At 43.9% G+C, this 22,825-nt stretch overlaps 1 protein-coding gene across 4 annotated transcripts; it reads left to right on the forward strand.

Annotated features, from left to right (window-relative positions):
* Positions 1 to 25: 25 nt before the first annotated feature.
* On the forward strand, positions 26 to 22,426 carry LOC139386502 (far upstream element (FUSE) binding protein 1). 4 transcript variants are annotated; one of them, XM_071132076.1, is made up of 18 exons: positions 26 to 165; positions 2,675 to 2,768; positions 3,462 to 3,524; positions 4,170 to 4,205; positions 4,732 to 4,827; positions 4,946 to 5,017; positions 5,123 to 5,180; positions 5,482 to 5,749; positions 6,043 to 6,150; positions 8,094 to 8,196; positions 9,035 to 9,286; positions 13,603 to 13,763; positions 14,010 to 14,158; positions 14,827 to 14,903; positions 15,099 to 15,224; positions 15,802 to 15,876; positions 16,381 to 16,598; positions 21,101 to 22,426. In XM_071132076.1, exons 1-17 carry the CDS (start codon positions 76 to 78, stop codon positions 16,470 to 16,472), a joined length of 1,920 nt encoding a protein of 639 aa, XP_070988177.1. In that variant the 5' UTR covers positions 26 to 75; the 3' UTR covers positions 16,473 to 16,598; positions 21,101 to 22,426. The 4 variants fall into 4 exon arrangements, with proteins under 4 accessions (XP_070988177.1, XP_070988179.1, XP_070988178.1 ...); XM_071132078.1 differs by lacking the exon at positions 15,802 to 15,876 and having other exon boundaries at positions 28 to 165; XM_071132077.1 differs by lacking the exon at positions 3,462 to 3,524 and having other exon boundaries at positions 28 to 165; positions 21,101 to 21,490.
* The last annotated feature ends 399 nt before the right edge of the window (positions 22,427 to 22,825 follow it).

A 22,825-nucleotide genomic window follows, 5' to 3' on the forward strand; every position in this document is an offset into this window, starting at 1 on the left:
AACGCGAGACTATTTTTTCAACGAGAACGGCCATCTTCTCTCTCCGGGCTTGAGAAGACAAGTGTTACAACAGATATGGCTGACTACTCGAACGTGGCTCCGCCGTCGGGAAATGGCGCCGGAATGAACGACGCTTTTAAAGACGCACTTCAGCGAGCTAGACAGGTAAGATAAATAATATAATATACCACACAGGGCGTCGAAATTGATAGTCGAGCTAAATGGAACTAAATCTAACCCAAACCTCAAGCTCGGGATGTTTCCAATTTGCGGCCTTCCGTGAAGGCTTCGAGTTGGCTGTCCCAACAAAGGAATGTATAACCTAGCTAGCTAGTCAGCTAATGAGGCAGGTATTGCTAGGTCATTTAGCGATATGTTTCAATTAATCGGTGAATTGATGAAGTACAGTTTTGATTAATTTGCGGTTTCAATAAGTAGCTAATAAAACGATAACCAAGAGAACGTCACATATCTAACGTTAGTTACGGTTACTATATGTGGCATTTTCGAGGCCCCCATCGTGCAGAAATACTGTTGCGTTGATGCTGTGGAGGTAGGTGAGGCCATGGTACACTGGCTTATTTATTATTATTTTTTTTTATGAAATATTGCCTGACAATGGTTGCTGCGACATTTTTTACATTTGAAATGAGCAACTATTATGTTTATTATGTTGATCGGCGGTGCCACATAGTGGGCAATGTCCTAATGATCACAATCAGTACATATAATGGTCATGTGATCAGTCTAACGTTACTCTAAACAAAAATATTATAGGGAACATGGCGATTGTTTTTGAGCTGAAGCGACGTCGGAGTGAAATGTTGGTCATTCACTACAATATTTTTTACCATGATACCTTAATACATAGTGTTCAATTTGTCATGCTTTAACTCACAAAAAATATCCACGGTGGTGCGCATGCTAATCGAAATCCATGCTTAGTCAATGGGACGAAGTCTAACTCGTTGGCTCGTTAGCTTTTACATTTCGTTTATGTTTTGGATCGTTTCTTTGTATCCTTAACTAGCCAGCTAACTAGATGAATACCATTTACACTGCCTAGCTTCGACTTGTGAAGTACAAAGTTACCTAAATATACTTATCCTTCTGTATTCATTGACTTGACTAGCAGTAGGTTGAGTGGACTCCCAGGGCAGAGGCAACACACCTCTTTGTTGCCTGTTTGTTAGCTAATCAATTCCAGTAGCCTACATGTGTGGCAGTCAACAGACAACCAGCCAAAGGAGTTGAGTAAAAAAGATGGGGAAATCGAGTTAAGTTGATATATATGAAATATATTATTCATGTCCATGCTGCTCATTGCTCCAGTGTCATCATTTTCCATTGCCTGCAAAATTTCGTTAATGTACATATAACTAGGAATGTGATGGATTGATAATAAACAGTAGCAGCCTATATGATAAGTCAAAGTTGGTGTGCACATTACCTTGAATGTGTCCATCACATGTGTTTACCTAGCTCATTCCTTTACAATAGGAACAGTGAATTGGGGAGGGGGGGTTCCTGGTTTGAAATGCCTGATTGCTAGGGTCATTTTAAGATTTTGGACATGCATATCTGTTCTGCCATTTTGGTACAGTGACTCACTACCCAAACACAACTGGTTTCAAGTGACCAAGAGATGTCATGTGATCTGTCTAGAGTGGCAAGTAGTTTAATTTTTGGGAGCATGGGGGGAAAAACCTCAGGTAATTGTAGTAGTAGTAATCATAGGGCATTGTTGAACTGTTTTTTTTAGCACGTGCGTTAGAGGAGCAAGTGAGTGCAGATTCGTTAGCGTCGTTGTCGCACCTTTACATCAACAAAGACATGTAATCTGGTCAAAAGACATGGCCCATATTTCCAGAGCAACATTTCTCTTCCTATAGCGGATCGCATTTCACTTTCATAAACTCCACGTTAATCATTTGTTTACCCTTTATTCAGTCATTTTTATTGGCAAGCTAGCTGAAAAACGGGTAACTTTACCAGTATTATGCAAACATTTAGGGGCACAGGAAGAAAATAAGAGAGCATCTTCAGGACAGCACCGAATGAGTGACTGATCTCTTGAATGTTGTCACCATAAACCTGGACAGTGTACAATTTTCAATGTTATGCATCTCAAAAGGAAGCTTGTGATTTTACAATGTAGAATCCTAATATTCCTAAAGTGGAATCAAAATTGTACCTTTTATAAGGTATTTTACTGTGTTACATATTAGTTTCTATTGGACAACGTGGGCTTCAAAAGTAGCAAGAATATAGGCCCAATACAGGCCAAATCTCAATCGATCATTTTCTTTCCCTGGTGCTCCTAAGTTTTACGTGGCGCTTCTAACATTTTGGACTACCGGTGCTACCAATAATTTTTGTATTTTACTGCCCTGGATGGGGGATATATGGGGTGGCAGGTAGCCTTATTGTGTTAAGAGCGTTGGGCCAGTAACCAAAAGGTTGCTAGATCGAATCCCCGAGCTGGCAAGGTAAAAGTCTGTCGTTCTGCCCCTGAACAAGGCAGTTAACCCACTGCCTCAATACTGCCCCTGCAGCCATAAGAAGTTAACCTAGCCACATGCTAGATAACATAACTCCATTGGAAATGAGCTAGCTACGGAAGTTGTGTTGTCGTGGAGCCATGTTTAGATTGATTTTTTTTTTGGTATTTCAGATCGCCGCTAAGATTGGTGGTGACGGCGTTCCCGCAGCGCCCTCGGGTAATGAGTTTGGCTACGGAGGCCAGAAGCGACCCCTAGAAGACGCCGGTGAGTACGGCACACTCATTTCATACCTCCGTATCTTCGCTGCTCCATCGTTTGCCTGTACTGTTCTAGATTGGACTTGCCTTTCTGATCCCCACGCCTGGTCTCAGAGCTATTTTTATTATTTTTGACGTACTTCATTGTCTAGACAAGCATGTAATTACAGATGAGACAAATCCATATGGAGTTGGCAAGAGAGCAGAAAAATAGACGTGTGTGTGTTCTGTTTTAATTTGCTTGCAATATGTTAATTGTCTTGACATTTATGCTTTCCCAAATAGGCATGCATTGAGAATCCAGTCTTAGCACCTAGCTATGGTGTAGCTATAGAACGAGATACAACTACTGTCCAGTGTCAAAACAAAACGTTGTTTATCCAATGTGTATAACGCAGATCTTAAACAGGCTTCTGTTATCAGTTTAGCCTCTTGTAATCACAGCTGAAACGGTGTGTGTGTGTGTGTGTGTGTTTTGGGGTAGGGTCACCCATTTACAGAAACAAAAAATGCTCTACTCTTAAGGAGACCAGGTCTCTTGAAAAATAGACTATTTCAATGAGACTAATATGGATAAATATTAAAAGTTAAAAATTAAAAAAAGCATCTGGTAAATGGCATAGGCCTGCATTGTATGGAGAAACCCAGGTGTTGCCAGTGTTGTGTATTACTGTTCCCGTTCTGTCTATTCACTCTGTAGATGACTGTTGGACCAGTCTAAACAGTAGAACCCACCGGGAAGGGATGAACTCTCCTTTCTCAGGCATGGTCTCTTTTGATAAATAACCATTAGGCACTTAGGCCAACCAGTTTTTTATTTATTTATAAACCACACACATGTTGTAGTATGATCTAGAGAAGGCATTATGTTATGGTGTGAAATGGCATGGGTGATCAATAGTGTGAGATATTATATTTATGTAGCCAAGTTAGTGTGTGGTTTTTGGCATGTTTTAGAAATTATATCCTTTTTTCACTTTTTGGGGGGGTGATTAAAAATAAAAAGTATTGTTCAATGTTGTTTATAGACTTCGCGTAAAATGCTTGACTTAGTTTTTAGTAATAAATTACTTTGGGTGAGAGGGAATCACCCTTTCTGTATCATGTATAGTCAGTCAGATATGCTCAGTCTGTTCAGTTCCATGGTTTTATAGTGTTGCATTTAGCAGGGGGATTGTAAGTTATAATAAACCACTAACCTTTTTACTATTTTATATACATTAGTTGGGCCGTTTTGTGTTTCTAGAAAATACTATGTCTGTGTGTGCGCCATGCTGCACGGGCATTAGATGTAATGTCAAATGGCCATTTTTCTCACTCGAAGTAGGACGGTTGTAGCCCTGCTCTCAGCCCCAGTTCTGGGGACCCTCGGCAGTCCAGTAACCCCCGTCTCCTCTTCTCCTTACAGACCAACCAGAGACCAAGAAGGTGGCACCGAATGACCGTGAGTACCTGTTGCTCGCTGGCTGTTAAAGGAAATGTATAGGATAGGCCCTTCTGTCTAGAAATAGCCACGGGTCCATATGGGTTTATGGCTGAGTCCCAAAAGGCACCCTGTTCCCTTTGCGGTGCACTACTTTGGACCTGGGTTTATGGGGGTCAGTGTACTGCTTTGGACCTGGGTTTATGGGGGTCAGTGTACTGCTTTGGACCTGGGTTTATGGGGGTCAGTGTACTGCTTTGGACCTGGGTTTATGGGGGTCAGTGTACTGCTTTGGACCAGGGTTTATGGGGGTCAGTGTACTGCTTTGAACCTGGGTTTATGGGGGTCAGTGTACTGCTTTGAACCTGGGTTTATGGGGGTCAGTGTACTGCTTTGGACCAATCTAAGGGGTGCGTTTGGGAAAGGGACTATGGTGCACCTAGACAGGGCCCCATTTTATACTCCCTTTTACTTGCCATGGGGGATAACTCAGATTTGATCAATTCGATTTCTTCTATCTCAATATCTTTGGTTTCCTTTCTGGCAGCGTTCTCAGCAGCGATGGGAATGGGAGGAATGGGAGGTGGTGGACCACGGTCGTCATCAGAGGAGTTCAAGGTTCCTGACGGGATGGTTGGATTCAGTAAGTGTACACAAACACACACATACCATCCCTGAAGGAATGGTTGGATTCAGTAAGTGTACACACACAACATGCAGATGGATTCTGGGGGTTGATTGCCAAATCTTTTGTACCCAAGTTATTGGAAGAGGAGGAGAACAGATATCCCGCATGCAGCAAGAGTCGGGATGCAAAATCCAGATCGCCCCCGGTAAGATTTCCCGATGTTATGACAGTGATTTCCTCATACTGTTTGATGGAGAGTTCTGCATGCTTTCTCTCCTCTGAAACACTTCTTCATTTCTCTGTATCCCAGACAGTGGAGGAATGCCTGATAGGTCAGTCACACTGACAGGATCTCCAGACTCAATACAGTAAGTATTCAGCTCCTGTCGTCCCTTCTTTCTGCCCTCTCTTAGCTTCACCCCCCCCCCCCCCTGTTTTCTTACCCACATTCTCCGGTGACAAAAAAAAGCCAGTACAACATTACATTAGTTAGTAGATTAGTTCCATTATCATAGGTGTGGCCCTCAGAGACCATAGCTGACTGTCTTTGTCCCTGGTGTGTGTTTCCAGAACTACCAAGAGGCTACCTATGTGTCTAGTTTTTTTTTCCGTGGGCCACAACTGTCCATGCTCTTAGCTAATGGTAACCATGTTGCTGTCCCCAACCAGAGCTGCCAAGAGGCTGCTGACGGAGATTGTTGATAAGGGTCGTCCTACTCCAGCCTTCCACCACAACGACGCCGGTGGCCCCGGTATGTCTGTCCAGGAGATGCTGGTCCCTGCCTCCAAGGCTGGCCTGGTCATCGGGAAGGGAGGAGAGACCATCAAACAGCTGCAGGAGAGGGCCGGGGTCAAGATGGTGATGATCCAGGAAGGGCCTCAGAACACAGGAGCGGACAAACCTCTACGCATCTCTGGGGAACCTTTTAAAGTCCAGGTAAATGGATTCTCACTCCCTGAAGTTCAACTGAAATGTTGGAAGTGAAATGAGTCACTCTGAAAGAAATGGCAAACTACTACTACCCTAACCCCTAACCCCTAACCCCTAACCCCTAACCCTAACCCTAACCCTAACCCTAAACCCTTAACCCTTAACCCCTAACCCTAACCCCAACCCTAACCCTAACATAACTAAAGTTGCATGCTTATTTGCCCATGATAATATTTTTGAGGTAATTTCCTTGACTTTCTCCTCCTGTGTTTTGCCCGGTTGTCTGTCTGGTCCTTTAGCAAGCCAAAGACATGGTGATGGAGCTGATCAGAGAGCAGGGCTTCAGGGAGCAGAGAGGAGAGTACGGCTCCAGGATGGGTGGCGGCGGAGGAGGTGAGGGCTTGGATGTAAGTCAACAGTAACACTCATTACACTGTCATGGAATCACAAGGAATCCAGAGTTAATGGTAGACTTCGCGGTTTGACGATGTCAGACTTGGTTTTCTCAAGGGTCACGCTGCTTTGTCGTATCTACAGGATTAAAACGGCCCTGTGCTTTAACTTCTTATGGTATAGGGGGCGCTTGCGTCCCACTTGGGGAAAAAAACTGAAAGTGCAACGCAGCAAATTCAAATAATGATATAAAACATTCATTAAATCACACATGTAAGATACTCAATTAAAGCTACACTCGTTATGAATCCAGCCAACATGTCAGATTTGAAAAAGCTTTTCGGCGAGAGCATTAAGAAGCTATTATCTGATGATAGCCCTCCAGGATGACACTGGTACCAATTTTGCGACGCCTCCTTGGGTCTCCCGGTTGCGGCCGGCTACGACGCAGCTAACAAGTACTAAGTAATCCTCATGGAGAACACTAACTAAATACTTTGCGAACATTTTGTGTAGTTTCTAACTCAAAAACGCCAGTTTGTTGGAAGGCTTTTAATCCAGGAGGGCCTTCTCTGCCGGTACGAAGCACATGTCTGATTTTTGAAGAAGCTAACCACTTACCAAGATGGCTAACTATCTACTAAATTAGAAAACCAAACTGATACCCTGACTACACCGCTCGTGAGCGAGAGCATTGCAAAATAAATGTAGGAATCTTATGTTCATTTCAGTTATTGCACCCACACTGCTTGCGCGTGTCAACGAGCGTCTGCGTTGCCAAGGGCTAAAATAGAAGTCACTTCTATTTCTGATGCAGATCGCACTGCGAGTCCTGCCTCTCCCATCACCTCATTGGTTTATAGAAGCAGGTACCCACGTACCATCTCCTCATTGGTTATACCCACGTGGGTGATTGAGTGACGAACTGTTGCCGGTTGTCGTGGTAATACTATGAAAGTTTACATGCCAATCACCATATAAGTTAAACAATGAAATGGCCTGGAAGGAGGTGAGATGACAAAATATTAGGTTATTTTATGTGTGGATTAATTGTCGGAGTAGAGGACCTTGTGCATTTCAGGTAAAATAACAATTCAATGTTTATATCCCAGGACAAATTAGCTAGCAACAGCAAGCTAACTAAATAGGACAAATTAACGTTAGCTAGCAAGTGAGAGCTAACTAGCTAAATTGCCATGCATGTTTAATGCTTCTCGACCTGTCCCCAAATTTAGTATCATTAGTTCAGAGTTTGTTTTGATATTTTAACCTGCGTGTCGTGATCACGTTTGGTGTCGGGGGACAAAATAAATATGCACGATGGTGCACGCGCGCAGACGGCTTTGGTTCCGTGTTAAGAGCATTTAGAATATTTTAGACGGGTAACTTAATAGTTATGATATCTAGCTGACAAACATTTTAGTTGTGATTTCCATACTGTATTTAGATCACATGGCTCTTGTTGAACAACAGTGAGTGTTTCACAATGCTCTGGTTTCTCGTCGTGTGTTTGTAAACAAACACTACGTGACAAGGAACTGTAAGCTACATAATATGACTGGTGAAATGAAGAAGGCAATGTTATCTCCTAACGTATTGCCACAAGTTCACTGCAGGCATTTACTTAGAAAATAACTGAAAATATAAACGAATAACTTATAAGAGTTTTTTTCGACGGTATTGAAATAAAGGTGGCTTCTTCCATATTCCCCGGCATTGGGTATATACAGTATACCGCCCCAGCCTACAGGAGACTATGTAATGGCATGCTTTGTTTAATGTGCGTCTTCCCTCCCTCAGGTTCCTGTCCCCAGGTTTGAGTTGATTTCTAACCTTGCCTGTGTCCTCCCTCCTCAGGTTCCTCTCCCCAGGTTTGAGTTGACCTCTAACCTGGCCTGTGTCCTCCCTCCTCAGGTTTGAGTTGACCTCTAACCTGGCCTGTGTCCTCCCTCCTCAGGTTCCGGTCCCCAGGTTTGCGGTAGGAATTGTGATCGGGAGAAACGGAGAGATGATCAAGAAGATCCAGAGCGACACAGGAGTCAGGATCCAGTTCAAACCAGGTGAGACCTCACTGATAAAAAGCATGTCTCAAATGGCACCCTATTCCCTATATGGTGCACTACTTTGGACCAAAACCCTATTCCCTATATGGTGCACTACTTTGGACCAGAACCCTATTCCCTATATGGTGCACTACTTTGGACCAAAACCCTATTTCCTATATGGTGCACTACTTTGGACCAGAACCCTATTCCCTATATGGTGCACTACTTTGGACCAGAACCCTATTCCCTATATGGTGCACTACTTTGGACCAGAACCCTATTCCCTATATGGTGCACTACTTTGGACCAGAACCCTATTCTCTATATGGTGCACTACTTTGGACCAGAACCCTATTCCCTATATGGTGCACGACTTTGGACCAGAACCTATGGGGCCCATTTTGGGAAGCAACTAGTCTGTTACCTGAATGCAGACTGTTAGTGACGACTTTGACTTGATTGTCCAGGGATGAGGAAGGAAATTGTCAGATATGTCTATAGTTACTATGACCTGACCTCTCCCCATGGCCACGTCCCTTTTGACCTGACCTCTCCCCACGGCCACGCCCCTTTTGACCTGACCTCTCCCTGTGGCCACGTCCCTTTTGACCTGACCTCTCCCCATGGCCACGCCCCTTTTGACCTGACCTCTCCCTGTGGCCACGCCCCTTTTGACCTGACCTCTCCCCGTGGCCACGCCCCTTTTGACCTGACGTCTCTCAGTGGCCACGCCCCACAACTGAGCAACACAACTGAGCTAAGGGGAACACTGACCTCAACCCTAACCAGTTTTCTCTCTTCCCCTCCCTACTTCATTCCCGCTTCTTCTCCTCCTCTCCCCCTTCCTCTCCAGATGACGGCAGTACCCCGGAGAGGATAGCCCAGATCGTGGGTCCTCCTGAGCAGTCCCAGCATGCAGCAGAGATAATCTCTGACCTTCTGAGGAGCGTCCAGCAGGGGGGGCCGGGCGGTCCTAACGGAGGGGGCCGGGGTAGAGGCAGGGGGGGTAACGGGGGTGGTAACTGGAACATGGGTCCTCCAGGAGGACTGCAGGAGTTCACCTTCACCGTCCCGACCATGAAGACTGGACTCATCATCGGCAAAGGTAGGTGAACTTAGACTGTCTGCGTCCAAATTGACACCCTGTTCCCTATCTAGTGCACTTCTTTTGACTGGAAGGCCCTCACACTGATGTGATGATGCCCGAGAAGCCGGTGTTTGGAAGATGCACTGCGTTCGGTAAGCGTTCAGACTGTTACATTACAGCCTTATTCTAAAATGGATTAAATAGTTTTTTTCCCCCTCATCAATCTACACAATATCCCATATTGACAAAGCAAAACATTTTTTTTTTGTAATTTGTTTTGCAAATGTATAAAAATAAACACTTAAGGTATCAGATTTACTTAAATATTCAGACCCTTTACTCAATACTTTGTTGAAGCACCTTTGGCAGCGATTACAGCCACAAGTCTTCTTGGGTAGGAAGCTACAAGCTTGACACACCTGTATTTGGGGTGTTTCTCCACACCTGTATTTGGGGAGGATCTGTCTACTTTGGTTTGTTCATCTTTTCCTCGATCCTGACTAGTCTCCCGGTCCCTACCGCTGAAAAACATCCCCAGCGCATGATGTCCCCTTCGTCAGTTCTGGGCCTCGACACAATCCTGTCTCGGAGCTTTATGGACGATTCCTTGGTTTTTGCTCTGACATGTACTGTCAACTGTGGGACCTTTTCTATACATACATGCGTGTGCCTTTTCAAATCACGTCCAATCATTTGAATTTACCACAGGTGGACTCCAATCAATCAAGTTGTAGAAACATCTCAAGAATGATCAACGGAAACAGGATGCACCTGAGCTCAATTTCAAGTCTCATAGCAAAGGGTCTGAATGCTTATGTAAATAAGGCCGTTTTGTTTTCTACATTTGCAATAATTTCTAAACCTGTTTTCGCTTTGTCATTATGGGCTGTTGTGTGTAGATTGAAGACGCTAACATTTTTTAAAATCCGTTTTAGAATAAGGCTGTAATGTAAAAAAAAAACGTGGAGAAAGTCGAGGGGTCGGAATACTTTCTGATTGCAGTGTATTGGCGCAGGTGTTGGTCTCAGGCCGGCAAACTGCCAATATATCTTCCCAACACTGGCTTCGATTGGCATCACTTTTACTAGTTTAACTAGTTACCAACATATTGATTGACATTTTTATTTACAATTTTTAAAATGAATATATTTATATTAGTTCATCCTTCCACAAGATCTATTCCCGACACAAATCTAGGTTTGCTGGTCGTTCATTCTATCGGTCCGGTTGCTGGAGTCTTTTTTTGTTCTGTATCTATGGACGAGGCCCAGTCGTTCTTTCTAAATGTTCCATTGCCATACTGGCGGGCAACTGTCTTATCCCTTGCTCTCTAACTAGCCAACTACGGCTAACTTAGTCACGTCAAAAAGTGCTGCCAGAATAACAACAGTAGCAGCATTTGTTTTAAGCTGTTTTCTAGTGACATTTATTTGGATACATCCATAACAATGAGCTAATGATGTGCTGTTTCACCGGGCATAGAAAATGTCCTCATCAGGACACTGTTGTTCAGAGGAGCTAGCCAACAACACAGCTAACACAATCACTTCAAACTGAAGCTGGAAAGACTGAAAACTAGCTGCACCTTGTTTCATTTGACTTGTTTTCTATTGATGTTTCTATCGATTCAAAATTAGGCTGATTCGTGATTTCGACTAGCTGAGAAATGCTGCCTTGCATCCCGATTCACGAGACGGTCATTACTATTGTTGTATCTGAGGGGTGATAGAGACTGGTTTTTACACAAGTTAACGGTTGTCTGTAGAAGGTATATAGGAAGCTTGGAATGTGTTGAGTGCAGGGAAGCAATTACATGTGGCAGGCGTTGATAAGGAGAGAGAGCCATGGATTAGTGATTAGGGGAGGTTGAGGTCAGGTCACGTTAACTTCTTTCTCCTACTTGAGACGTCTGCGTCTCAAGTAGGCACCTGGAAATGCAAATGCGCTACGCTAAATGCTAAATGTACTCGTTAAAACTCAAACGTTCATTAAAATATACATGTAGGGTATTGAATTAAAGCTACACTCGTTGTGAATCTAGCCAACAAGTCAGATTTTTAAAATGCTTTTCGGCGAAAGCATGAGAAGCTATTATCTGATAGCATGCACCCCCCAAAATACCAGCACGACACGTAAACAACAGATTTTGCGGTAGCCGGCGCTACCCAAAACGCAGAAATAAAATATAAAACATTCATTACCTTTGATGATATTCTTTGTTGGCACTCCTATATGTCCCATAAACATCACAAACTGGTCTTTTTCCCGATTAAATCCGTCCATGAATGCCCAAAATATCCATTTGTATGGCCTGTCTGCATCACGAAAAAAGCTCTCTTCCAACACGCAGCGTCATGTTTAAAAATGATATAAGTTGCCTATATTCTTTGACAAAAAACTTCAACCTACTTTTATAACCCAACTTTAGGTATTTGTAAACGTTAATAAGCGATCAAATTGATCACTGGGCGATCTGTATTCAATAGCAGCTACAAAAGAAAAGTGTCCATTTTTCAATCTTCCAAAATCGATTGAGGTAGGCTGGATGGAATCAAGGATCTATTCGTAATGTCTCAATGGATTTTTGTCAATGAAAATGATGTTTTTGGAGACATCGTGTGGAAGCTGTAGGAATTGCATCCGTCTCCATATTAAATTTGGTTTCCTTTAAATAATCCATGAAAGGGGCGCATGGATACTTTTTCAGATTTCAGTGAGCAGTTTTTCTTGCGCTTTTCGATGAAACACACGCTCTGTTATAGTCACAGCCGTGATTTAACCAGTTTTAGAAACTTCAGTGTTTTCTATCCACACATACTAATCATATGCATATACTATATTCCTGGCATGAGTAGCAGGACGCTGAAAAGTTGCGCGATTTTTAACAGAATGTTCGAAAAAGGAGGGGGTAGGATAAAGAGGTTAAGGGAGGAATAAAAGTTTATGGCCCGTATCTCTTAGTGTCCTGCTTAGCAGTAAAGATCAAATGTTTGTACAGATGTGTAGGAGGAGACTCAGCCCAGGAGGATGGGTTTAATGTTAGTGCTTGTGTGAATGTTTTTTTTTGTCTTAATACACCTGGATTGAGCCTCTGGGAGAAAGAACTTGGTTAAGGTTTCATAGTGTAAGTTGAGTGTTTGACTCTGAGAATTAGAACCTGACACTCTTGGGGGCAGCTGGAGATTGCTTCAAAATCCACAAATTCAATGTTGCAAATGTCGGACAGACAGACCGCAGGGTTTATACACATCTCCACTGTTGGAAACTACGTGGTAGTCTAAAAGGAATGAGAATGTCGAGATGCTTTTTATAGTGGACAATAAGCTTATAAATTGCCTGGCTGGGCTGATGAGTGGATTGCGCAGTCAGATGGAACAGAGTAAATAGCCATTTTAACGTCAGATTTAGCCGGTGGTAATTTGTGGAATAGACACTGGCTGGAATGCGGTTTAAACCAATCATGGGGCCAACGCTGCTAAATAGTTGCCCTCATTTCCCCTAAAACATTATCAGCGGCAAAGAGGTCTTCTAAAATTTGCTGTCGGTGACAGCGGTTGGTCACAGCCTCTAATACTGTATTGGGATTCTTGGCCTGGTATCACATCGTTGGTAAAATGTTGGTTTTGTAACAACCTCATTGCAAGAAAATGTCTATTTTCAGATTTGACTTGAGATTTTTCTCCCCCCCCCCCCCCCAGTTTGCACCCTTGGTGTACAGCCCTCACACACAGCTAAATGCCGTAGTGAAGACTCATATCAGTGGTCAATGCGAAGTCATTAAACCTTGTCTAAGTTGTTAGGTTGTAATTCTCAGAGTAAAACACTCACCGGACATTATGAAAGCTTAACCAAGTTTAATTATTTCCAGACGATCAATACAGCTGCATTAGACAATCACACCTAGCACCTATATTTAACCCTTCCTCCTAGGCTGTCTCCTCCTGCTCATCTGAACAAACATCGTTCTTTACTGCTAGGCAGGACACGAGTGATACGGGCCATAAACTTTTATTTCTCCCTTACCGTGACCTGACCTCAACCTCCCCTAACACAACATTAAACAAAACTATAAACACACAACAACAATTACATATTACATTAAAAACACAAACATCTTTACTAAGAACAGCATTTTAAAACTAACGGCTTTATCATATTAAAATATCAGTACTGTTAGGCAACCAAGTATCAGAATCTGGCCTGGTTCCATTTAGTAGCCCTGGGTCATGTTCATTAGGGACCAAGAGGAAGGACCAAGCGCACACATTCTCTTCTGTAAATGGACTTTCTCCGGTTTAGTCTGAACAGTCCTCCCTCCCTCTGTCCCGCTCCAGGAGGAGAGACCATCAAGGGCATCAGTCAGCAGTCTGGGGCGCGTATTGAGCTCCAGAGAAATCCTCCCCCCAACTCCGACCCCAACATTAAGATGTTCACCGTCCGAGGATCTCATCAACAGATAGACTACGCACGGCAGCTGGTCGAGGAGAAGATCGGGGTGAGTGGTTTTCAGTGTTTATTTGTCTGTAGTAGAAATGATCACTCAATCACTCAATCACTAGATGGTAGTGTAGCAGTTTAGTGGATCACTTTTAGATTTAACTAAAAGCACTGTGAGCCTGCTCATCTTTATCTTCACACATTCTCAACTTTCTACAGCCATTGCCTTTATCATGTCTTCTAATTCTGTATCCCAGTATGTTTGACACCCTACACTCCATGTCCCCCCCCCCCCCCTCCCCAGGGTCCAGTCAGTCCAATGGGTGGTCCCCAAGGTCCACCAGGCCCCCACGGAGGTCCGTCTCCCCACGGCCCCCCCGGTCCTCCTGGGCACCCTGCTCAGATGGGCCCCTACAACCCCGGCCCCTACAACCAGGGACCGCCAGGACCACAGTAAGGAGACTTCTGAAGCTTTTCACTGATAGTTAAAAAGCCATTTCTCCCACACCAATATTTACATCTGGGGGGAGCTGTTTATTGGTTTAGTCTTATGCATTTAATTTAGCAGAAACCACGTTTAAAAAAAAAGACTTCATGGATGGCAATGATATTTCACAAGCAAAGTAGGCTGAATGAGTGCATTAAAGTTGCACCGTGCAGAAATTTCTCTGCCATTTCCTGGTTGCTGAAACTCAAGTAGTTTCAGTTTGTCAAAATAAGCAAGTATAGTGTAGAGAATCATTGTACCATCTAAATAGCTGCAAAGTATATTTTTCATAACCAAAATCTTGTTTCTTTAGCTGTTTGAAGCTGGTGTACAAAAATCCGAAAGTTTAGTTTGTGTCTTTTACTTAAGAACGGGAAGTATAGAAATAGAACAGATCTGGCTCTTCTTAGACTCCCTTTCAAGTAGAATCACAGATCTAGATCTCAGATTTCTATGTGAATGTGGTTGGGTCTCCTAAAAAATCACATTGCCACTTTAATAAATATATATTTAGCTTTTATGAAATACAATTAAATGGGAGAGCCTCAGATTTGATACAGAAGCTTTTCATTTATCACATGTATTATAGTTTGTTGTTACTAGCCAGCGTTTTGATGGTTTGTCGTCTCCTCAGTGGTCCTCCGGCTCCCTACCAGCCTCAGGGTTGGGGCAACGGCTTCCCCCACTGGCAGCAAGGACAGCCTGATCCTGGTACGATAACACCATCCAATATAATGATCTATTGAGAAATGGATGCATGGTTAAATAGATTGTCTCAACTACAGTAACAATGTTCAATCTGTTTAGTTTATTTGCTCTGTTCTGCAAGGCCCTAAGCGAAGACATGTTTTGTCCTGTATCGGTATATCAACAGGGAGACGTATCTAATGTGTGTGTTGGTTGTAGGTAAAGCTGCAGCTGATGCCAACGCAGCGGCCTGGGCAGCGTATTACTCCCAGTACCAGCAGCAACCCCAGGCCCCCATGACGCCCACCGGCGGTGCCCCTGGCACCACACAGGCCAACGGGCAAGGTAACCTGGCTCCCCTTCCCCCCATCACAGCCTCTGGTTCTCTGCTGGGATGTATTCACTATGAACCAAACAGAAGCAATTGGAATGAAACAGGCAGGAACATACCTCAATTTGTCCAATAGAAACATTATTTTCTGTTGCCAAACCGTTAGTGTGCACTAATGAATACAACCCAGGTAACCTCTGCATGGTCTGTAGACGCCTCGACTAAGACCGGGATTCATTCGAAGTGCGTTCTGACGCTGCTGCTGCTGCACTGAACTTTTCCCAGACTTTAGCAGAGAATTCATTTATGGATAAAGGTTTATAGATGTCTGCATAAGTGTCAGTTCCACTTTGTTTCGCTCAGTGTACTACAGCTTGAATCCCGGCCTAACAGTCTTGCCTGTGTCGTGTTGTAAACGCTTAAAAACATTGGCGACGCCTTTTTCTTTTTTGTTTTAAACCTCAATGGACAGAGTAGCTTTGATTTTCCTCGTCTCTGGTGTCAGAGCAGAGCGCCCATAGCGGGGTGGAGGACTAACTATGGTCAAGTCTCAGAATGCTTCTCAATACTATATTGTACCATTTTTAACAGGTGACCCCAAGGGACCTGGGCATACTGGGCAGGCCGATTACTCCAAGGCCTGGGAGGAATATTACAACAAAATGGGTATAAACATAAATGTGTTTTGCCAAGCTTCAGTTCTGAGTCTTTTTGTTGTTCCAACTAATTGAGGATCAGTGGAAACAGCTATGGGTCTCTGAAATGGCAACAACAATAAAATAAAACATACAGATAAGTTTTTTTTGGGGGGGGGGGGGGGGGGGTGGCTGTGATTGCGATGTCTTGAGGCGTGGTTCACTGGCTGCCGTGACCATTTGTGTTTGCTGTTAACCATTTGGTTGGTTTTCAAGCCCATGCTGTTTAGACTGGTTTTTGTATTGGTCTTATTTTAATCCAGCCACATGAGACAATAAACAATACCTGTTTGTTTTTATTAAAGACTGGCTTATTTCCTCTGCAACTCCATACTGTTGTCTTGTCCACCTCTTACCTGCTCATTGTGCTACAACTACCGCTGTGACTAGCTCGTGAAGGAACATAGCTTTATGTTGACTCTTTGAGTTGAAGTGTTTTCTGTTGTGACTAAAGCAAGTGTGTTATCATTTCCAGGGCAGCAAAGTCAGCAACCACAGGACTACACCAAGGCCTGGGAGGAGTACTACAAGAAACAAGGTGAGACCACTGCAACTCAAACCTGTTAGAAGTTTAAACTTGTCCCTGTAGCGGGTTTAGTTAGGCACAGATGATGTGGGCATCTGTGTCACTACTCAGCCCTCTCTCTCTAGTAGAGTGTCTGTTGCCACAGCTGCCCCAGAGCAAAGCAGAGGGTTTCTGTCCCGCCACCCAGAGAACCAGTGGTGGGTTCGTTCCCCTTCTCACAGTCGTATCAATGTAGTTGTTTCTAAAAAAATAAATAAATTTAAATAAAAAAATAAAAAAAATGTCCTTTTAGTGTGCCAACCGTTTGACTGATCTCGTGTAGACCTGGTCCAGTTTGGTAGCTGCAGGCACAACTCCAAATCAATTGTTTATTTGTGTAGTACACCGATTTGCAGGTGTCTTGTAAGGCTTGTTCCTAGCTCCAATAGTGTAGTAGTGGTAGTAGTAGTAATAATAATACTACCAATAAATAAAACCCTTTATCCAGAAGAAATATCAGAAGGAGCCAGGTGTCTTGTAAGGCTTGTTCCTAGCTCCAACACAGTGGTAGTGGTGGTAGTAGTGGTGGTGGTGGTGGTAGTAGTAGTAGTAGAAACATTTAGAAATATCAGAAGGGGCCAGGTGTCTTGTAAGGCTTGTTCCTAGCTCCAACACAGTGGTAGTGGTGGTAGTAGTGGTGGTGGTGGTGGTGGTAGTAGTAGTAGTAGGTCAGAAGGGGCCAGTGGTGCTCCAACACAGTGGTGGTGGTGGTGGTAGTGGTGGTAGTGGTGGTGGTAGTGGTGGTGGTAGTAGTAGAAACATTTAGAAATATCAGAAGGGGCCAGGTGTCTTGTAAGGCTTGTTCCTAGCTCCAACACAGTGGTGGTGGTGGTGGTGGTAGTGGTGGTAGTGGTGGTAGTGGTGGTAGTGGTGGTAGTGGTGGTAGTAGTAGAAACATTTAGAAATATCAGAAGGGGCCAGGTGTCTTGTAAGGCTTGTTCCTAGCTCCAACACGGTGGTGGTGGTGGTGGTGGTGGTGGTAGTAGTAGTAGAAACATTTAGAAATATCAGAAGGGGCCAGGTGTCTTGTAAGGCTTGTTCCTAGCTCCAACACAGTGGTGGTAGTAGAAATATCAGAAGGCGCCAGGCCGGCCCCGTACGCCCCGCGGTCCTTCAACTAAGGACGTGACGACATTTTTCTTTGTTTAAACAGCCATTTAAAAAAAAAAACTAAAAACAATATCAAGTAATCCTATAATGAATTCACAATGCAGACATGGTCCTGCTTATGACAGCCAGGGGGCACTCCTGGCTACTGTTATAGGTTCTCTGCTGTGTGCCTCTACTCCATGTGGTCAGCACCAGTGTCTTCATGTCCCACTTCTCATCAATGTGATGGCTGCTAGCAGCGCTGTATGGGCGGCGTGTTCATAGCTGTCCAACCTGTTAACACCACACATGCCTTTAGGGTATTGAAGTAGATATCTACCATTTTGACAATCGTTTCTCCATCTCAGACCGTCATGGTTTTTCAACGTGGGGTCTTACAGTGTGGTTGTAGATATGCCTTTAGGGTATTGAAGTAGATATCTACCATTTTGACAATCGTTTCTCCATCTCAGACCGTCATGGTTTTTCAACGTGGGGTCTTACAGTGTGGTTGTAGATATGCCTTTAGGGTATTGAAGCAGATATCTACCATTTTGACAATCGAGGGGGCGGTTAAACATTTTCACTATGAACTTATATTTTTTATTTGGAATAGTATCTCCGATGAAGTAACTATTACCAAAATATAAACTAGTCAGGGAGATTCTAAAATTGCAGTCATGACATGGGGCCCCATTTTGATTTTGTTAGCATGTTTAGTCACTCAGATAGCATAAGAACACGGTATAAAGCCCCGTGACAAAATGTGTAGAATTTTTGAAAATTGGGTTTAAAAACTCATATCTCTGCGGCCCAACGGGTCTCCAGATTTGTATTTTTCTATAATTTAACGATCACAATATAGTTTAAATGTTAACACCCCGTGTCTCAACTCATCGTTGTCCCTCCCACTTGTCTGGTTGGGTGTCAACATTTTAAGTTTATTCACTAGACTGGCGTCAATGCCAAGCCTTGTTTGTCAGAGTCAATATGGTCTCATAGACTGGCGTCAAGGGTAAGTAACATTTATATAAGGTAGCCAGTGATATATTTACATCATTTCCCATCAATTCCCATTATTAAAGTGGCTGGAGTTGAGTCAGCCTCAGTGTTAGTGGTGCTGTTTAACAGTCTTGTCAGCAGTCAATGCGTTGTGCAGACCTCACTACCCTCTGGAGAGCCTTACGGTTGAGGGCGGTGCATGGTCTCATCCATCGATGTGGATAGGGGGGTGTTCCCTCTGCTGTTTCCTGAAGTCCACAATCATCTCCTTAGTTTTGTTGACGTTGAGTGTGAGGTTGTTTTCCTGACACCACACTCCGAGGGCCCTCACCTCCTCCCTGTAGGCCGTCTCATCGTTGTTGGTAATCAAGCCTACCACTGTTGTGTCGTCCGCAAACTTGATGATTGAGTTGGAGGCGTGCGTGGCCACGCAGTCGTGGGTGAACAGGGAGTACAGGAGAGGGCTCAGAACGCAACCTTGTGGGGCCCCAGTGTTGAGGATCAGCGGGGAGGAGATGTTGTTGTCGAGACCCAGGGTCTCGAGCTTGATGACGAGCTTGGAGGGTACTATGGTGTTGAATGCCTCACATAGGTATTCCTCTTGTCCAGATGGGTTAGGGCAGTGTGCAGTGTGGTTGAGATTGCATCGTCTGTGGACCTATTTGGGCGGTAAGCAAATTGGAGTGGGTCTAGGGTGTCAGGTAGGGTGGAGGTGATATGGTCCTTGACTAGTCTCTCAAAGCACTTCATGATGACGGATGTGAGTGCTACGGGGCGGTAGTCATTTAGCTCAGTTACCTTAGCTTTCTTGGGAACAGGAACAATGGTGGCCCTCTTGAAGCATGTGGGAACAGCAGACTGGTATAGGGATTGATTGAATATGTGTAAACACACCGGCCAGCTGGTCTGCGCCCTGAGGGCGCGGCTGGGGATGCCATCTGGGCCTGCAGCCTTGCGAGGGTTAACACGTCTTACTCACCTCGGCCACAGTTGCAGGCCGTGTCAGTGGCACATTGCAAAGCGGGCAAAAAAGTTATTTAGTCTGTGGGAGGACATCCTGGGCCGTGACTGGGCTGGGCCTGTAGTCCGTGATTGACTGTAGACCCTGCCACATGCCTCCAGCCGTTGAATTGAGATTCTACTTTGTCTGTACTGGCGCTTAGCTTGTTTGATACGGAGGGAATAGCTGCACTGTTTGTATTGCTACCAGACACCTTGCCCTGATTAAAAGCAGTGGTTCGCGAGTTTCACACGAATGCTGCCATCAATCCACGGTTTCTGGTTAGGGAATGTTTTAATCGTTGCAGGCTGTTCTAATGAACAGCATTCTCACATAGGTATTCCTCTTGTCCAGATGGGTTAGGGCAGTGTGCAGTGTGGTTGAGATTGCAGTCTGTGGACCTATTTGGGCGGTAAGCAAATTGGAGTGGGTCTAGGGTGTCAGGTATGGAGGTGATATGGGCACTCAAAGCACTTCATGATGACGGATGTGAGTGCTACGGGGCGGTAGTCGTTTAGCTCAGTTACCTTAGTGGGAACAGGAACAACTTGAAGCATGTGGGAACAGCAGACTGGTATAGGGATTGATTGAATAGTACACCGGCCAGCTGGTCTGCGCATGCTCTGAGGGCGCGGCGTCCTGCAGCCTTGCGAGGGTTAACACGTTTAAATGTCTTACTCACCTCGGCTGCCATGTTTTGGTTGCAGGCCGTGTCAGTGGCACTGTATTGTCCTCAAAGCGGGCAAAAAAGTTATTTAGTCTTCCCTGTAGTCCGTGATTGACTGTAGACCCTGCCACATGCCTCTTGTGTCTGAGCCGTTGAATTGAGATTCTACTTTGTCTCTGTACTGGCGCTTAGCTTGTTTGATAGCCTTGCGGAGGGAATAGCTGCACTGTTTGTATTCGGTCATGTTCACTCGCACACCGAATCAGCGAATTCGTCAATGTTGTTATCTGACGCAATACGAAACATCTCCCAGTCCACGTGATGGAAGCAGTCTCGGACCAGCGTTGGACAGACCTCATGGGAGCCTCTTGTTTTAGTTTCTGTCTGTAGGCAGGGATTGTTTTCTGTATTGTCCGCCTTGTCTTGGGTCGCTGCATAGGATCCACTCCGTTGTCCTGTTTGTAAGGCAGAACACAGGGTCCGCGTCGCGAAAAACATAAAAAAAAAAAGGCGGGAGCAGCACCAGGTGGTCAGCCAGCAGGTTGACTTCTATCTTTTTTGTTTCCTGTTTTGTCCGCCTTGTCTTAAAAAAAAAAAAAAATTGACCTCATTTCAACTCCCTTGCTGTGTTTGTTTTTTTATAAAGCCCTGTCTCTAGCTCGTCTGTTTTTGTCGTTAACCCCGTTCCTTCCTCAAGGTGTTCTAGGGTGGAAGCAGAGGAGTCGGTGTGGCCCGCGAGAAGAAACTAAAGCTACTTACTCTTCCCTCTCATTAACATTTTAAAAACAGGGTTAATATGATGTATGGAGACGCTGCGTCCGTGGGTTCTGCTGTTAACATGGCCTGTGTTTTTATGTATTTCTTCTGCACAGGGCCAGTAATGTGAAGTGGACATAAAGTAAATGCGACATTGTGGAAACAAAAACCCTTTTGTTAAATGTGTTGGATGGTGCAGATGCCTTGAAGATCTTAATTTCCCCCCTTTGGTTGGTTTGTTTTCAAGTGTTTCACAATAATGTGATGGCAGCAGTCTACCCGGGAGACACAAACACTTCATCCTTTTGCTATCTTTTTTTTTTCTTCTCCCCCTTGTAAATGAACGGTTTTTGGGTTTTTAGTGAGGTAATTTATATGTTCATTCCAGCCCCCCATGTATCTTCATGCTATGTGGTTCAAGAGCTCCTGTTATTTAGCTAGTTTATCATCTCCGTTTTTAAATAATATGCCTGTTGTGTTTTGCAATAAAACTAAGTGAAACCTCCTGTGTTGGTAAGTTGGGTTGGTAATAGCTATTACAATATGAACTCGACTTCAAATCGTGTACTTTTTTTTTTTTGTAATTTTGTTTTACAATGTTCAGTTTCTCTCCAACTCTACACAGCTCCTGGTAACTTAGTACAATGTTTTTAGATGTGTCCTTCGCTCTGATTTTTTTGACTGGGGGGGGAGGGGGGGGTCCAGTTTCGGTGTTCCCCAAGGTTCTGTTTTAGGACCACTATTGAATAGAATAATTTACCTGTCTTTACTCTTGGTTATATTAGTGTTTGTTTTTTCCCTACCTCTCCGCCTGTATTGTAGGACTAGACGGATGTTTCTTATACCATAATGTAGTATTAGTGGCATAATGTTATGATACATCTGGACTCATGCATTACCCAAAGTGTTTGGTTGTTGTGGCATCTCTGTCAAACAACTGATCGAATCTTGTCTGTTGTGTTGACTGGCTGGTTGAGAATGAAATGGTACCCTATTTCCTGTTTAGTGCACGAGGCTCCCTTAAAAGTAGTGCTCTATATAGGGAATAGGGTGTTGCCATTGGAGACATCCTGAAGCAGACTTTGTTGAGGTAACGTTAGTGTGCTGCATTGTTTTCATATAAAAGAGTAACTTCCTCCTTCACAGCCAAGCTTAGACAAGCGGTAAGCAAAGCAAGTGTATATATATATGGAGAGAGAAATAATTTAATCCGAAATGTTCCTCAGAAAATGTGACTCTCACTGTCGACATGTTGCTTTAGTTTATCATGGGTTTGTTTTTGCTGCTCCCTGTGTCTCTTCCAGGACAGGTAAACTGACGTGTTCTGTTCTGCTGTATTGCATTGCATTCAAACGTTTGTTTCTCTCTACCCCCCCCCCCCCCCCCTAAAATGTATACATTTCCTGGCCTTTTGATACTATAAAAGAACGTGACATGCAAAAGTCGTATTTTTATTTTTGCTCTGCCCATGCATTGTTCTGTTAGTTTACCCAACGGAAGGAACGTAGGTTGTCTGTAGGGCCGAGGGGTGGTCTGAGCTGGTCTGAGCGGTACCATCAGCCAACAGGGTTGACCTCTGACCTCCTACTCTGTAAGTACAATACTGTGACTATATATAACAAACCCAGTTATTTTCTGGCTGTCAATGTATTTCTTTGACTGATGATTACAAAACTTATTGTTTCTGTCAAATTGCATTTTTTTTTTCCTTAAAAAAAAATACTGGGTAAGTATCAAAAGTTATGATAAAGTACAGTATCTTGGAATTGTCATTTAGAAATTATTACCATTTAACCATTTGGACATAATAGTTGAATATTGCATTGTAGTTCAATCTAGGC

Source organism: Oncorhynchus clarkii, chromosome 28 (assembly GCF_045791955.1).
Source record: "Oncorhynchus clarkii lewisi isolate Uvic-CL-2024 chromosome 28, UVic_Ocla_1.0, whole genome shotgun sequence".
NCBI lineage: Eukaryota > Metazoa > Chordata > Actinopteri > Salmoniformes > Salmonidae > Oncorhynchus > Oncorhynchus clarkii.

Bases quoted from the DNA above. Each gene is read 5' to 3' on its own strand.
- LOC139386502 (XM_071132076.1), top strand. From the start codon at position 76: ATGGCTGACTACTCGAACGTGGCTCCGCCGTCGGGAAATGGCGCCGGA. The intron at 9,287-13,602 runs GTAGGTGAACTT...GTCCCGCTCCAG, and splicing joins TGGACTCATCATCGGCAAAG to GAGGAGAGACCATCAAGGGC. The intron at 14,904-15,098 runs GTACGATAACAC...TGTTGGTTGTAG, and splicing joins GCAAGGACAGCCTGATCCTG to GTAAAGCTGCAGCTGATGCC.